The sequence below is a fragment of the Micropterus salmoides genome, unplaced genomic scaffold, assembly GCF_014851395.1.
Source record: "Micropterus salmoides isolate LMB-PRFRI ecotype aquatic unplaced genomic scaffold, ASM1485139v1 Ms_hic_scaffold_2, whole genome shotgun sequence".
NCBI classification, from domain to species: domain Eukaryota; kingdom Metazoa; phylum Chordata; class Actinopteri; order Centrarchiformes; family Centrarchidae; genus Micropterus; species Micropterus salmoides.
The window spans coordinates 36,400,789-36,418,157 of NW_024041150.1; the positions used below are offsets into that span (position 1 = coordinate 36,400,789).

Below are 17,369 nucleotides of genomic sequence, written 5' to 3' on the forward strand. Positions count from 1 at the left end.
TCAGGAACAAAATAGCCTACTGGTGGGCAAATAAAACAAGAAAGCTTTATTTACTGTAACACTGAATGCAGCACAAAAAACACACTGTAAAACACACATTTAAAGGGGCCTTTAGGTGACATCTGCATTATTAGGCCTACCTAGTCCTACAATCCCTTTAGGACAGGGGTCCGCAAATAAATTTTTAAAGCCGTTGGCAGGCCCGAACATAGTCAAATTATTTCATATCCCTAAATGTCACGTTTAGCTTAGTTTTTGTAGAGAGTCCTGTTGAGAGAGTGGTATGATCAATGCCAAACATATGGCAGATTTTTTTTCTCCCTTGTTAAACAAATTGATTATACGGACACTTTTGCACATGCTCACAATAAAGTAGGTTATGTGCTGCAGTGTGTGTGCACTTCCCAGTGTTTGATCCCATTCATAAACCTATGACACTATTTCATTTCCCTGAGGTAATTCACTGGAATCCAATCACACGTTTACTGACGGCTTTTTCTGAGGTGTGTCAAGCAAACCAGAAACTTTTGAATGTCCTTCAGAACACTTCAAAGTAAAAGCTCTCAATAAACTCAACATGAAACATTGCTGCAAAAAAAGTTATTTCACTTTTATTTTGGAGGCACAATCACTTAAAAGGAAGTGATTATGTGAGTAACTGTTGCTGTAATGACTGAGATCTATTTCAGCACCAGCCACTATAAGGTTTTTTTTATTTTTCTGCTGTCAAAGCAGAAATATATACATAGATATGTGAGTGTAGTTTCTAATCTTATGTTTTTCTTTCAGATTGATTATGTCTCTCTTCTCACCTCATTAAATGTTGATAAATGCAACTTTTAAGTTTGAAGAAAAAAATCTTTGTTCACTGGACTTACTTACACACATTCTGACCGATGCCCCAATAATGTGAAAATGTAGGCCTACCTTCTTTTTTTTAACCTCTACTTTACATTTCATTTTAAATCAAAAAGAGACACATTAACTGGAAACGATAAACAGACTTCATCTTCATCGGGTTGTTTGGGTTTTAAATTTACCACAGTATAATGCAGCCTTTTGTAGCCTCGCTAGCAGAGGGATGTTTTACTTTGGTCCAGACAGAAATCTCTCAACAATATTGGATGGATTGTTGTGAAACATTCATGCTTCCCTCAGGATGAACTATAATAACTTAACCTCTGACTTTCCATAATCGGGTAAAAACTATTTGTCTAAAACAAATCTGCAAAATGACATTCCCATGAGCCTCTGTTGTTAGTTTTAAGGTGACCAGAGATGGTGAACATGCTAAACAATTATCAATTATTATTATATTTTAATTATCAACAATATCAACTGGAGGTATTAACAGACTTATCTTCATTAGGTGGTTTTGGTTTTAATTGAACCACTTCAAGGCTCTTGTTACAGTGTAGCGACCTTCAGCCAGAAACCATTAACTATGTGACAAGAGCTCCAGTGTGCTGGAAAATTAATCAAAGCAGAAATTAAAAACGCATCATTGCCAGAGCTTTGAGAATATAGCTTTATTGATAAATACAAATACAACTTAATTTTTTATTAAACACACTGATAACTAAAGCTGATTGTTAATAGTTCCTTCCACTTTGACAAGATTTTCTGACACACTTCTGACCCGATTTCCGTCCAACTTGCTGTGATATTCTTGATGCCCAGATGATAAACCATTTTGTTTACACCCTGCCAATTCTTTTAGGGCCACCTAGCAGAACTAAAACACCCTCAGTATATTTAATAGTCTGTCAACAGTTTGAAACTTTGGGTGTAATGAAATATTCAACCTCCAGGGGATGCTATTGCAGTTTTAGACTCTTACAATGACTTGTTGCAATGGAATATTTGACATTTAAAACTGACATTTAAAAAATTTAATAATAAATACACTGCATGGCCAAAGATAAGTGGACACCCTCACATTACATCCATATGTGACTGTTGAGCATCTCAGTCTCATTATTCTGCTGCTATTACAGCCTCCACTTTTCTGGGTTCTGTCCACCAGATGTCTCAACCTCGTGCAGGGATTTTCTCCCATTCAGCAATAAGAGTGATAGTGAGATTTAGCACTGGTGCTGGGTGAAAAGGTTGGTAGTTGAGGTCAGAGCTTTTTCAAAAACAAAGTGGGAACCATTTTTTTTATGGAGCTGGCTTTGCGCACCTAGCATTGAAACAGCTAAAGATCTTCCCCAAAACTGCAGCACTAAGATTTCACTTCACTGGAACTAAGAAGCCCAATTGAAACAATAAAAACCCACAAGAAATATGTTTTGGCCATAATGCAGAATCACTATACAATAATTAGTCTGTGATAAAATACAATATTTATAACTGAATAACTACACCATAAAAAGGTACAAACATCAGACATGTGTGCGTGTGTGTTAGATGTCCTTGTTCAGCAGCCCGTTGTTTGGTCGTCGTTGTGCAGATTGCAAGATATAGACTTTCTCTCTCTCTCTGTCAGTGGTCAGTGTGTTTGTACTGCAGACTCGTCCCATGGTGGAGAGGCTGCATACTGTTGGAGAGAGAGCCAGAATAACACCAACAACACAGGCAGGACTGAGGAGACAGAGAGGGAAGGGGCAGAGGGTGAGTTTGATTAAAGGGCTATTCCAGCAATTTAATGTTTTACCATGTAGCTGAGGGGACTCACAGGAGACAGATTTGAAAGAAGAAGGGTAGAAAGTGTAAACTACAAAGGCATTACCCAAATTACCTGATTGTCTCTATAATTATTTGAGCTCCATAACTGTGTCATCAGTGAACTTGACATGTAGTGGAAAGTGATTTGAGTGGTCAGAAGACTTGAAAAGCGCCTTATACAGTAAAAACAGTCCAGTTACCGTAAACATATGAAACTACATTTCCCATAATGCAACCAATAGTGTTATTTCGTTTGACCCTCCCTATTGGGTTAATGCCTTCGCTTTGTGTCTTTACCTTGTAACCAAGGCTGAAAATGAAGTCAACACAAAGGGCCAAAAAACTAATGGCTGCTTGAGGCTCAAAAAGCAAGTAAATGCAAGGTATATCCACATAGTTAACTGTTAAAATGCCCGACTTTACAACAGAAACATGGTACATTAAACAGTTTGGTCTCTAAAAGTAATTTCTCCCTTCATGACACCTGAACTCGGTGAAGCCGCCCACATTATGCTTCACAACTGCGCTTCAGAAACATGAATGGCTGTCATAGTGACTAAGTCCATTTTTGATACAGTCTATGATTATAAATACACTGTTTTCAAGCCAAAGCTGAAATAAGGGTTATGTTCTCAGACTTTAGAAAGCGCCTCCGGAATGTTTTCAAATGCAGCCAGACTCCTCGTGACGAGTAAAATGACCCTCATGTGTAGAGTCGCTGGACTGCCCTGTAGAACGACATGTCACTGGTCACTTCCCACAAGCCTTTTATCAGAGGTCACGACCTTTCTATCTTTAGACATTTCCTCACTCTATACGCAAGATATCTGCAACCCCAAAACATCTGAGCGTGTCTCCTCTTCTCGTTCTCTTATATCTATGTCTCACGCCCTCTGACCCTGTGACCCCGTCGTGATGTCACACTGATTCAGGAAGAAGCAGAGATCCACAGCTGTTTGGACATTTACTCATCATCAACATACAAACACACACACTCTCGTCCACAAAGCACAACAATTTGTTGTTTTTACCTTGAAGCAGTTTTTGAACTTCTTGGAGACAAAGTAAAGGATTATGGGATTGATGCAGGAGTTGATGGTTGCCAAGTTGATGCTGAAGTAGTCGAGCACCAAGAGGAAACTGCAATCACAGAAGAAGAACACATCTTAGTGGTGGAATAAGTATTCAGATCCTTACCTGAAGTAAAAGTGGCAATACCACACTGAGTATCACGAAGTATCAAAGTAAAAGTACTCATAGTTCAATAAAATGTTCCCTGTTAGTGTTTCACTATTATATCTGATTTTTCTGGATTAATATTCCTGCAGCATTAATGTTTATGTTACATTTTAACTCCTTTACATCCTGTTGGGTAGTTTAATCTACAGCAATGCATCATGGTCTATAAGATCATCATGTTTGTAGCGTTGCTGTCCTCAACTTTAGCTCAGAGAAACAGCCCTGTTTTCAGCTTTTTAATGATGTATTTTCCAGCTGATCCAAGTAGGGGTTTAAATAGTTTATCTAGCTGAAGGAGGAGGAGGAGGATCCTTCAGTTTATCACAAACATTCAAAACCACCAAATTTGGAGATACACAGATTTCTGGAAGTGGAAGAAAAAATTTACTCTGTAAAGTAACTAGTAACTAAAGCTGTCAGACGAATGTAGTGGAGTAGCACAATAAAAAGTACAATACTTACCTCTGAGATGTAGTGGAGTAGAAGTATAAAGTTACATAAAATGTAAATACTCAAGTGAATTAAAAGTTCCTAGTATTTATACTTAGGAAATTAAATTACTTTAAACTACAACCCACAGAAAGCACAAACAACTACAAGAGACTAAGAGCATATGGTATTAAAACTATAACAACAGGTGTTTAGCACTACGTGTTTGTTTGTGAATGTGGTGTGTTCCTACACCTACTTTAACAGCTCGCAGCGGTGTGCATCATGGGATTTGTAGACAGTCCTCTTCAGCAGGCGACTCAGATGAAGTGGAAACCAGCACAGAGCAAAGATCAACACCAGGCAGAAGACCGCTTTAGCTACTTCTCTACGCTGCAGAGAGAAATTGGCCATAAAAGCTCACCTGGTTATTATCATAAAACACGCTGGTTCTTGTATCGTATACAGAAAGTGTGTGTGTTTACCTGTTTAAGGTGTTCACTCAGTGCGAACCTCAGACTTCCTTTCTGGTGTCTGAGCATCTCGCAGGTCATCAGGCCATAGAAAACAGCAGAGCAGGCCAGAGGTACACAGAAGTAGAACCCAAACAGCCACCAGTCCTTTGCATCCCTATAGAACTGGAACATGGAGAAACACACTTTCATATTGTTTTCGAGGCGTGAAAACTCAATACCTGTTTAGATATATCTTTTTTTAACTTCTCTAGAGCATTTCTGTAGAAAAGTCAGAATCTATAACCATTTGAAAGCCCTACAGGACAGTTGAGAACCATCTTTATAAACCGTTTGTACGCCACAGACTTCTTTATGCTCATATGTCTCCTTTAAGGATCTAGAATAAAAGCCTCTCAACCTCTCTAAATGTTTATATAATATAAACTATGTTTATGTAGTACAATATATTTATAATAAAGTTTTGGGAACTGTGATTCCTGCCAGTAGCTGTCAAAGAACTGATTTTCAATAATGCTGTTGGTTTATAAAGTGTTGAATGGTTTAGGCTGTAGATTAATAACTTACAATGTAACTTGTTTTGTCCTGTTTTTATTTCCTATTTAACTCGTAAAAATTGTATTTTAGTGTCTTTTTTTAACATTTTCGCTATGTTGCTTTTTTGTTTTGTGTTACGCGCTTTGAATTGCCTTGTTGAAATGTGTTATACAAATAAACTTGCCTTGCCTTACGTTTCTTTAGAACCCATATGTATGCATGTATGAGAACGTTTTGAAATTTTCTAAAAGCACAAGAACCTTCACAACCCAAACATTTCTAGAACCTAGAACACGACTGTGGAACCATCATTCAGTTTTACAAGCTCCCAGAACCTTTGTAAGATTCTGAAATGGATTGGATCATCGAGGGTACAGCAGAAACGTTAGATGATCCTTGAACAACGAACCATCGTAGGACCTATTAATCATTCTATAACCACCTTTAGCTATGAGAACCACTGGACCATAGTCTTTATATAATTTATACATTTATTCCACACAGACTGATATATTTCAAGTGTTCATACACACAATCATGGGGAAGACTGCTGACTTGACAGCTGTCCAAAAGACGACCATTGACACCTTGCACAAGGAGGGCAGGACACAAAAGGTCATTGCTAAAGAGGCTGGCTGTTCACAGAGCTCTGTGTCCAAGCACATTAATAGAGAGGCGAAGGGAAGGAAAAGATGTGGTAGAAAAAAGTGTACAAGCAATAGGGATAACCGCACCCTGGAGAGGATTGTGAAACAAAACCCATTAAAAAATGTGGGGGAGATTCACAAAGAGTGGACTGCAGCTGGAGTCAGTGCTTCAAGAACCATCACGCACAGACGTAATCAAGACCTGGGTTTCAGCTGTTGGCTTCCTTGTGTCAAGCCACTCTTGAACAAGACACACCGTCAGAAGCGTCTCGCCTGGGCTAAAGACAAAAAGGACTGGACTGCTGAGTGGTCCAAAGTTATGTTCTCTGATGAAAGTAAATTTAGCATTTCCTTTGGAAATCAAGGTCCTAGAGTCTGGAGGAAGAGAGGAGAGGCACAGAATCCACGTTGCTTGAAGTGCAGTGTAAAGTTTCCACAGTCAGTGATGGTTTGGGGTGCCATGTCATCTGCTGGTGTTGGTCCACTATGTTATCTGAGGTCCAAGGTCAGCAGCCGTCTACCAGGAATTTTTAGAGCACTGCTGCTGACCAACTTTATGGAGATGCAGATTTAATTTTACAACAGGACTTGGCACCTGCACACAGTGCTAAAGCTACCAGTACGTGGTTTAAGGACCACGGTATCCCTGTTCTTAGTTGGCCAGCAAACTCGCCTGACCTTAACCCTATAGAAAATCTATGGAGTATTGTGAAGAGGAAGATGCGATACACCAAAACCCAACAATGCAGAAGATCTGAAGGCCACTATCAGAGCAACCTGGGCTCTCATAACACCTGAGCAGTGCCACAGACTGATCAACTCCATGCCACGCCGCATTGCTGCAGTAATTCAGGCAAAAGGAGCCCCAACTAAGTACTGAGTGCTGTACATGCTCATACTTTTCATGTTCATACTTTTCAGTTGGCCAACATTTCTAAAAATCCTTTTTTTGTATTGGTCTTAAGTAATATTCTAATTTTCGGAGATACTGAATTTGGGATTTTCATTAGTTGTCAGTTTTAACAACCCGTTCTCACTCCCAAGTCGTCACATATGGACGCTTGGTCAAGAGCCATAATCGTCAGTTTGTGACGCACTAGGGATCCCTTTGACGTCATAGTTCGACGTATTGAGGGAAGCCCTGTTGTGTCAGTTTTTGATGGTAAAGGCAAGTATGATATTTAAGAGAAAAGACGAAGTAAGGAGGTGATTGAGGTGGATAGAGGGCCAGAACCCGGACCTTGAAGCAGGAGAACAGGGTTTGTGTCCCGTGCGAAACAAAACAATGTTTTTATTTAGGCGAGTGAGGTAAATTGACATTAACGTTAGTTAACTTAAGTCTAATTTACATACATAGCTATTTTAACCCAAACCATGATCTTTTCCTAACCTTAACCAAGTAGTTTTGTTGCCTAAACCCAACCAAGTACTTTCTGTGCCTAAACCTAACGAAACTGCAACGTTTCACGACTTTAATTATGCGCGTTTCAACATGGCAATGTATCGAAACGTTACGTTTTATCTTGAAAGTGTAACCGGATATTGCATATTTATTGTTGCTAAGCGTTGCTAACTTGACTGTGGATCCCTAAACGTCAATAATTGATGCAAAAGGGCTACCCAAGTCTTTAAAAAGCGACGACAAAGGGCCTTGACCATGTGTCAGACATTTGACAAGTAGGGAGTGAGACTGTGTTGGTTTTAATCATCACAAGTAGATGAAATAAACATTTGAAATACATCAGTCTGAGTGTAATGAATGAATATAATATCCAAGTTTCACTTTTTGAATGGAATAACTGAAATAAATCAACTTTTTGATGATATTCTAATTATATGACCAGCACCTGTATGAAGAAGAAGCAGTAGTAGTAGTTGTTGTAGTTATCTGGTTTATTAGAAGTAATAAGGGAAGAGAAATTTGAACAACTAGAGGACCACACATTATTTAGCATAAGAGCAGACAGAGCGTGTCAGCCACCGTAGCTTCTCCTATGCACTTGTAAAGAGAGGGGGTGAGCAGTGCAGAGTTCCACTGGTTACAATTCACAACCCTCACCACTAAATGCCACTAAAAAGTACACACTGAACCTTTGAACAAGTTCTACGTGGATCTGTTAAACTGCGGTGGGGCACCATTGTGCAGAAATTTGTGATGCTTTTGTGGTGCAACAGCACTAAACCCTGGTTAAGATTAAACTTGCCTCTTTACTTGACTTATATTTAAAGTTTAACTACTACACCTCTGTAATAACAACACACAAGGGAACTATTAGCTGTTTAACCATTTAGAGGAAAGTAGAGGCCAACTAATGCATCTCCATTTTAAGGACACCCATTAGTGCACATCATCACACTTTCTACATGTAAGTGCACCCTAGAGAGCACTTTATCACGTTTTATCTACCATAGGGGTATCCAAGGGGGCACTTTTTAAAACATGAGTCCACCAGTGCTGCAGATGGTCTCTCAGTTATTACCATAACAGGTTCTGCAGTGGTTAAAGTCTAAAAAATTGTGCTGTAGTTATGAATGAAACCTGTTTTTGAGAGTGGATAGGGAGGGTTTAGAGAAACTCTCAACACATTGACAAACAATAACACAAGACCACATACAGATACACACACACACACTCACAGTCATGAACGGCGTCTTTGGCTGCAGCATGCAGGTGGACATGGTAACATTCTTGTAGTCAAAGGTGACCATGTTGAAGCCAACGGCCTCTGGCACGGCCAGCGTCATGGACAGCAGCCAGATCAGGACGATCTCCACCGCCGTTACAGTGGGAACACCAGTGCCCTGCACCCGTGACCAGGTTGCCACTGCACGATACCTGGGAACAAGTTTTGTTTTTTAATGATTCACTCTTTCTTCATATTTAAACAAAGTTTAAATCATGGCACATGGCGTTATTGTTGCATGTAAACCTAATTTCCTAACTAACTGAAACGACCCAGCTTGGCTCCCTCCACACGTAAGAAAATCTACCTGCCTGCACCCCGAAGCTCGCAAATTAACACATTATAGCCTATCTCATTTGTTTTTTTTCATCTAGCCTCAGCAAGAAAGCAAATACATTTCTTGTTGCCATTCAGCCTCTCCAGGAGAACGATATTTCCTTATTGCTTACAGAGGCTGGTCTGCTCTCTTTAATCCCTCCAGGATTTTGCGATTAGTAACACAAATTCAACAAATCCCTGTGAAATTTTTCATTTTGACCGATCATCACAAGTTTTCCGCAATTTAGACCAATCACAGTTTCCTGCAACAGGTTGTAGCATCCTGCTCAACTGCAAGTGCTGACAGCATCAAAGCAAGCTGGTTTGAATGTGCAGGGTTAAGGCCCATTTATACTCCTGCGTAGGGTCTAAATGCATGGCTACGTGCGTACCTACGTAGGTACGCACGTACCTGCATTTATACTTGTGCGTAGGTCTGTCCGTCATTCTGCAATTACAGCCTCAAACGCTAGTCGGCAGTAGCGCTACAGCGTCCACTGTGTTGACTTTTTTTCATCAACCAGTGTAACAATAGCTAACCTGTAAACAACTAGCGAAGTTTTCTGACTTGTTAACTGCAACACCGTCAACTCCGGTGTGACGTCATTCCCAGCTCATGGGAAATGGGACGCACCATTAGGCCCACAAACTCCTGGAGGAACTGATTAATGATTCAGCTACTATATTATATTTATTATACACTATAATAAAGTAAAAAATCACATCTACCTTTGTAGCTTGTAACTTATTCCCACAATCTCATCCCATTTTGTTTAGAAAAGCTGCTGCAAAGTCCTGAGAGGTATAGCATAAACAAATGTGTGTTACCTGTCGACACTCAGAGCACACAGGTTGAGGACGGTGATGCCGACTGAAGCTTTCTGCAGGAAGGGAAACAGCTTACAGAGGAACAGACCAAACGCGCTGTCTGCAAACGGCCACCGCATCGCGAGGAGCTGCGCGCGCACACACACACACACACACACACACACACACACACAGGCACACACAGAGATAAACATTATATCGCAGTGTTTGTGTGTATGATGTGTTATCAGTGTCAGTGGGGTATTTTAGTGCCGTTATCAGTGCAGCACTCAACCTCCTGACTGAGACGCACAACAGACGTCCCAGTCTACCCGTCTTCATATTTTGTTATTTCCTATGAGAAAACATTTGTATTAAGCCAAGCAATTAAACACTTCCCCCCTTTATTAATGTTATTAAATTTTTGACTCCTAGCCTATGCGTATATCTGAAGTGAGAAACCAGTCAAACAACAAACCGACAATATTGTAAATACACAAATACTTAAATACATAAAAATGCATGAGATTCAACGTGCTAAAGCTCTGTACCTTGTAGACGTTGATTGGTATGTCAATAGCGATGTATATCAGGTCTCCGAGGGCCAGGCTGGCTATCAGAGCGTTGGGTCCATTCCTCATGCTTTTATTTTGGTAGATAATCCTGAGCAGGGTGGCGTTTCCAATGATCCCCACAGCAAATATGATACAGGACATAACGGTGTTGATGTACTTGAAGGCTGTTGTTATTGATGTGGCCTGCAGGCAGTTAGGGGGAGACACCGGGCGCGCGCGAACCACCAGGGAGGCGTTGGAGGAAGATGAGTGAGACGGAGGTTTCCTTTCATGTTTGTGTTTCAGCTTGCTAATGTGTTTTGACTTTCCCAGTCTTGGCTCATGTGAGGACGGGGGCTTGTTCAGTCTCTTGCAACAGATGTGTCTGTCTGTTTGAGGCCTGGACGTGATGGTCCATCCCGGGTCCTAGAGGCAGGTCGGTGCCATGGAAATCCGGCAGGTCCAACGTCCTCAGGTCTGCCACAGATGGCTCAAATGAGAAGTTTTTGTGGCAAGCAACGGGATCGACAGACACCAAACACCAGACAACCAGAGGCACGGTGCACAAACGGGGCATGGAAGGAACTCTGGAACCCACTTTGAATCGAGAACCCTTTGGTGAATCCACTTTTGTGACTTCAGAAACCATCCTGGAGCCTGCTGTGCCCCTTGAACCGATCCCTTAACCCCCTTAAATCTGCAGCAAACGTTGGAACCTGCAGTATTTCCAGAACTTACTGTAGCTTCAGATTAGATTCGAATAAGGTAAGGTTGAGATTAGAACCCAGTGCGATTCAAGAACCCAGTTTATTACTGAATGTACTCCAGAACCATTTCTAGATCCTTCTCTGATTCCAGAAAGCTTTCGGAAAGTGTTCGGGGTTCTCAGATGAGTTTGGTGATTCAGGGCTCTGAGAAAATCTGGAGAGTGAGATGGAAACAAAACAGGCTTGATTAGAAACCATAACTTTTGCAGAATGATAACAAATATTTGATAAGATGTTCCTTAATATATCCAGACCTGAAAAGGTTCATGGCGCTCAACATCTCCGAAGTCTGAACTTACTGTCTTACTGACTGTGTCTCAGGATGTTTTTCATGAAATGCTACGTTAAAAACATTTAAACCTGCTCTAAACATGCTCTATTTATTGATATGTAATGTTCTGTACATGCATAATATACCATGGAATAATTTAATAATAATTAACTCAACTAATATACTCTCCATGACAATGGACAATTGGCATGCAGTGAGGGGGTGAATTAGAATCGAGGTTGAGGTAAGTGAGGTGTGTGTGTCTGTATATCTGAATATGTATAGTCTATATGTGCTTTTCCTGTCAACATGAAACCAATACAAATCTGTTCACAAAAAAACATTCAAACCTCCACAGCAGAAATGACGTATCATCACATTTTAATTTGATACGGTGAACTTTAAGCAAACAGTTGCTTACTTTTGAGTCATTTTTGTGTCCATCTGATGAATGTAAGTCCAATATTCACCCTTGTTTTTGCTCTGGTTTTTCCCCTGACTCCTGAAGAAATTATCTCGCTTTTTAATGGCTAAATGCTCCACTATGTTCACCATAACCCTTAATTTAAAATACAGGCTTAAAGTGAACCCTTTCAGACACAGAGCTGTAACATTACTGGCTTCAACTATCTCTTTAATGCCTGTTATCATTTAATCATTGGTCTCTGTTAATGTTCCACAGTGGCTGTTTTTCAAACATTACAGAACAGTTACAGAGTTAGATTATTCTGGAAATCCAAAAGAAAATTGTTGGAAAATCTGAACTCGTCACTTAAAATTCAAAGTTGAAAATATATAAAACTCACCTGCTTGTGTTTTTCTGTCTTCTTCTGTGGCTTTTGTCAAATTAAATCCTTCCAAACTCTTCCCCTGCGTGTGCTCTACTTAGTCAAGACGAAACTAATGCAGTCTATCTGATGGAGCTTAGTTTTTACTCTCTCTCTCTGATAGTAATGCTCGCACGCCCCTCACTGCTCTACTCTCTCCCACCCCCTCCTCTGTTTCCTCTCCTCCACTTTCTACTCTTTTGCCTTCCTCTCTCCAATACCTCCTCTATCTTTCATTAGCTGTCTATTCACACTTTTCTCCTCCTTTCTTGCCCCTTGTCTCCTCCTCTCCTCCCTCTCTTTGAGTCGGTCACAGTGGAACATCTCATAAACACTCTGACGTGAAGTGACTCTGAACTTTTACTATCTGACACACACACACACACACACACACACACACACACTTACTGTTTTAACCCATTTATTCACATGTGTAAAACAATGTTGTGGAAATTGAGGCAGTAAAAGTTTATTAGTGCATATAAACAACTAAACTTCATTTGAGTGTTTGAACCTGAGAGATGCCAGACTCCAGGCTCAGTTTACTACTAAACCACAAAAATCCTTTCAGAGTTTACTGAAACCATTTTCTTTACTTTATTCTTGATTTAAACATGTTTGAACAAAGAAATCATTTCCTTGCTGTCCGTTTTCATCAGTTCGACTATTTCTTTAAATGTCACCTCAGCTATCAAAATAAAACGTTTCCAAAGTTTTGATCACTTTTTGAACATCCATCAAAACGTGGTCAATTGTTGACTATTTTGTAGGCTACAGAAAACATTTGCAGGGATTAATACTTACTACATTTGATCAAACTGTTTATATTGTTTATCACAGGACTGATTTTAAGATTTTGTTGCTTATTTTTTAGATTTTAAATCGGTTGGCGCCTCCTTATTTATCAGAACTTTTACTTGTCCACACTCCTGTCAAAGCACTGAGGTCGTCCGATCATAAAGGTGACCAAACCTTTTCAGCGGCTGCTCCAAATCTTTAGAATATTTTACCTATTCAAATTAAAAGGACTGCTCAGACTGCAGAAAGTACAAAGTCCTTTGTATAGTTGTTGTGTATCCTGAGCTTGGAAAGCACTTTGGTCTACGAGGGTTGTTTTTAAAAGTGCTATTTAAATACATTTGAACTTTAACTTGATGTAACACATGAAATTAAGACACATTGACCAAAACCTGAAACTCGTAAGTCTACCGTATCTTACACCAATTCTGCACTGGTCATACCAATAGCTAATGCTGGCAAATGTTAGCAAACTTCAAACTGATTTACTCTCTGTTTGTACAGAGTGACACAGAGTGTTACAGTAGATCTTTATCCCTTGATTGTTACTTGTCACCGTTCAGCAAACGTTAGGTTTGCTTGTACAGTTGCTTGTTTACACTTCCAGCAGATACAGAACAACATCCATTTGGAGTTGTGTTTGTGTCCACCTGCTTTTAACTCCTTTTTGGTCTCCACCAACTTCTAAAAGAAATATCTGACTATCAGCAAAATGCTCCACTATTTTCACCATCTAGTTACTAAATGCTACCATTTTGGTGCTGGTCAGTTAGCGTACCGTGGGATTTGTTGCTGTTGCTGATAAAACCAACGCTGAAAGATGGTGAGAGAGAACTAAAACAGCAAAGGTGCAGCTGTAAAATCAAAACAATGAGCTTAAACACAATTTCAAGCTCTTTGTCACTATGAGCGACACCTTTCAAGTTCAAGTTTGCTTATTGTCATTTATCCACATACCGAGTATACAAATAAACTGAATGCCATTTGTCACAGTCCAAGGTGCTAAAAACAAAGTCACAATAATTATACTTACTAAACAAGACACCAGTAACTCACACTAGACGAGACAGAGATGACCTATATTACAGTTAGGTTGAGTAAGCATGGTGTGACTGGAGCTTTATAAAGTGCAACCCGTATCTGAAGTGTGTATCCTACACCTCATTATGTATCCATGTACATCCTTTCACAGCTTTTGATCCATATAACTTGCAGATGGACAAGGTTCACACTCCAACTTTTAAAAGGAAGCAAAAATCTTTTTTTAAATTTTATTTTGTGTTTTGTTTCATGATCCTGGATCTTTTTCACCGCTGTCCTTGACCTGCTGGGATATTAAATGTTAATAAATGTTAATGTTAAAACATCAGTCAGCGACACGCATCCTGTGTTACTTTGTGGCAGCAACACGTGAAGTGCATGTTATGTTTACACATCTGTGATACACGCATGTTAAAACCAAACAGATGTACATCTTTCCTATCTATCTATCTATCTATCTATCTATCTATCTGGAGAAAGAGCAGCAGTCGCCTCTCAGTCTGACTCAATTCAGTTTATATTTATCAAAAGTTTGACCCCAGGACGTTGAGCTTCCCTCAGTGTCAGTGCAAAATTTCTATTTCAGAAGACGTCACTGAGTGTGAGAGGAGATAAGTGGGCTGCCAGTGTGTGTGTGTGTGTGTGTGTGTGTGTGTGTTGTTTGTTTATTAGCCTACAGTAAACACATGAGATAAACAGATGAAGGCTGTACGTGACTTAAACCATGCATGCAGCAGATAACGGGCTTATAAACCTTGTCTTCTTCTTCTCCTTTACTATTGGTACATTATTGGAACTTTATTGTTTATTTTTTACTCTTCCTGTGTTTGTTTCCTTTTTCCTTTCTGTCTGAATAGTGTGCTTGAGTTTTGCCTCTTGTGTCCTTGTGTACTTTGTATTGTTGAAGGTCTCCAAGGTCGTTTGGCTCAGGTCCATTTGGTGACACCTGTTGTTGCCCTTAAGTGGCTCCCGGATCTATATTCTTCCTCCACAAATTTACAGTCTATTTATAATTTTGTCATCTGGGCATGCAGCATCTATTCCATGTCTGTCTGTCCTGGGAGAATGATCCCTCCTGTGTTGCTCTTCTTGAAGTGTCTTCCATTTTTCCCTTTTTACAGTAAAATGTTTTTGGGGGGAGTTTTTCCTCATCCAAAAGGACAGAGGGACTCGTATGCTGTGCAGTTTGTAAATTTAGGATTTGTGATATTGGGCTTTATAAATAAAATTTACTTTTTAAGCCACATTACTGCAACTTTCGCTTTGATAGGTATTTTTATTCAAAACCAAGAGACACTTTTGAAAAAGTTAAATGAGATACTGAGTTAAATTATGTGGTGAAATAATTGTGTTTAAATTTGTATTTTGTAAACAATTTTTATAATTAAAAGTAGCAATGAAACGATGACTAAAACGTGTCTGACAACCGGCTATTGGTAGTAAAAAGTACTAGTTTTAAAAGATTTCGAGGGATAGATGTGCCCCCTAATCGGCAGTGCAAGAGTGAAAAGCAAAGCAACAGTAACAAAGATGGGGTTGTTTATTATAGTTTGATTAAATTTTTTGTTTTACGATTTCCTGAGTTTACTGCAGAGGTGAAAAGGAGCTGTAGTGTAATTAGCTTTTAATTTAAAGAAAAGGCACTTCTTCACGTTGAACTCTTGTCAGACCACCAACCATGTGTACTACAGTTATGTTATTAGTCTCCAGTAGTGGAAATATCGTGAAAGAAACATGTTTACATCTCTCTTCAAAAGGACCTCTGGTTAATGGACAAATTGCACATGAAGCTAATTAGAACAAGAAGAACAAACAAGCCAAATCCAAAGAGTCTCATTTGACAGCAGATCAAACCCAGACACTCACAGGCCGACAGGAAACAGCCTCTCTGTCCCAGATGCTGCTGGTTTCCACCCTGAACATGAAACTTTATTAGGAACTTTCTTTGAAGAAAAATAAAACGCGTTCACACACACAGTGACCGAGTTTCCATCCCAGCTGTGGTGAGATGTATTTTTACTCAAACAACCTCCTAAGAAAAGTTGTGCAAAATAATAATAATAACCCTTTATTTGTAGAGCACTTTTCAAAAACAAGTTACAAAGTGCTTTAACAAGTGTAAAGACAATAATACCCAAAAACAATAATACAGAAACAATACAAGATAAAAGCAAGAAAACACTGAAAAGACTAAAATACACATTTAAGATAAATATAAAATAAGTAAAGTGGAATAAATAAAAGGGATAAATAAAGTCAAATAAGATGGGAAAGGCTCTCCTATAAAAGTATGTTTTAAGAAGGGACTTAAAAGAGTTCACTGACTCAGCCGACCTGATTTCCTCGGTCAGGCTGTTCCAGAGCCTCGGGGCCCTGACAGCAAACGCTCTGTCGCCTTTAGTTTTCAGTCGAGACTCTGGAACAGACAACAGACCTCTGCCCGAGGATCTCAAGGTACGTGCTGGTGCGTATGGGACTAAAAGGTCAGAAATATAACAAGGCGAGAGGCCATGAAGAGCTTTAAAAGTGATCAATAAAATTTTAAAGTCAATTCTGAAACATACTGGGAGCAGTTTAGTGAAGCTAAATTAGGGTGATGTGGTCATTTTTCTTTGCTCTGGTTAAAAGCCTGGCAGCTGAGTTCTGGACAGTCTGGAGTCGATCAATAGATTTTTGGGTTAAACAGGTGAAAAGGCTGTTGCAATAATCCAGGCGCGATGACATGAAGGCGTGTAAAATGGTCTCGGTGTCCTTAAAAGTTAACATAGATCGAATTTTTGCTATATTTCTAAGTTGATAAAAACATGATTGAACAAGCTTTGTGGTGTGCTGCTCGAAATTTAAATTACTATCAAACCAAACACCAAGGTTCTTTGCCACAGGCTTAATGTGATTTACTAGGGAACCAGCAGATGGCAGTATTTGATTTGCCATCTGCTGGGACCCAATGACCAGGATTTCTGTTTTGTCTGAGTTCAGCTGGAGGAAATTATTTGACATCCATTTTTTAACTTCACAAAGGCAGTTGTTAAGTGAACTCAGCAATTCAGGGTCTGAGGATCTGACGGGCAAGTATATTGTGTGTCATCAGCATAAATATGAAAAGAAATGCCATGTTTATGGATAATATGTCCAAGGGGAAGCAGATACAAGGAAAACAAAATGGGTCCTAAGACCGACCCCTGAGGCACACCATATTTAACTGGACAGAACGAAGAGACATAGTTGTTTACAGACACGCAAAACTTCCTATTTGACAGGTAGGATGAAAACCATTCTAGGGCAGTACCAGCGATCCCCACCCAGTGCC

General features: G+C 39.6%; 1 protein-coding gene and 1 long non-coding RNA gene across 2 annotated transcripts; both read right to left on the reverse strand.

Moving 5' to 3' along the window:
* Positions 1–2,441: 2,441 nt before the first annotated feature.
* Positions 2,442–11,004, reverse strand: LOC119911942 (endothelin-1 receptor-like). Its single transcript, XM_038730914.1, has 8 exons — positions 10,954–11,004; positions 10,353–10,781; positions 9,823–9,950; positions 8,630–8,828; positions 4,821–4,973; positions 4,595–4,728; positions 3,699–3,807; positions 2,442–2,583 (listed from the first exon to the last, which is right to left on the reverse strand). The coding sequence occupies exons 1-8, from the start codon at positions 11,002–11,004 to the stop codon at positions 2,485–2,487; spliced, it is 1,302 nt and encodes a 433-aa protein (XP_038586842.1). The 3' UTR covers positions 2,442–2,484.
* Positions 11,005–11,227: 223 nt separating this feature from the next.
* On the reverse strand, positions 11,228–12,267 carry LOC119913247. Its single transcript, XR_005446412.1, has 2 exons — positions 12,200–12,267; positions 11,228–11,276 (listed from the first exon to the last, which is right to left on the reverse strand). It is a non-coding gene; the product is annotated as an uncharacterized LOC119913247 (long non-coding RNA).
* Between the last annotated feature and the right edge of the window lie 5,102 nt (positions 12,268–17,369).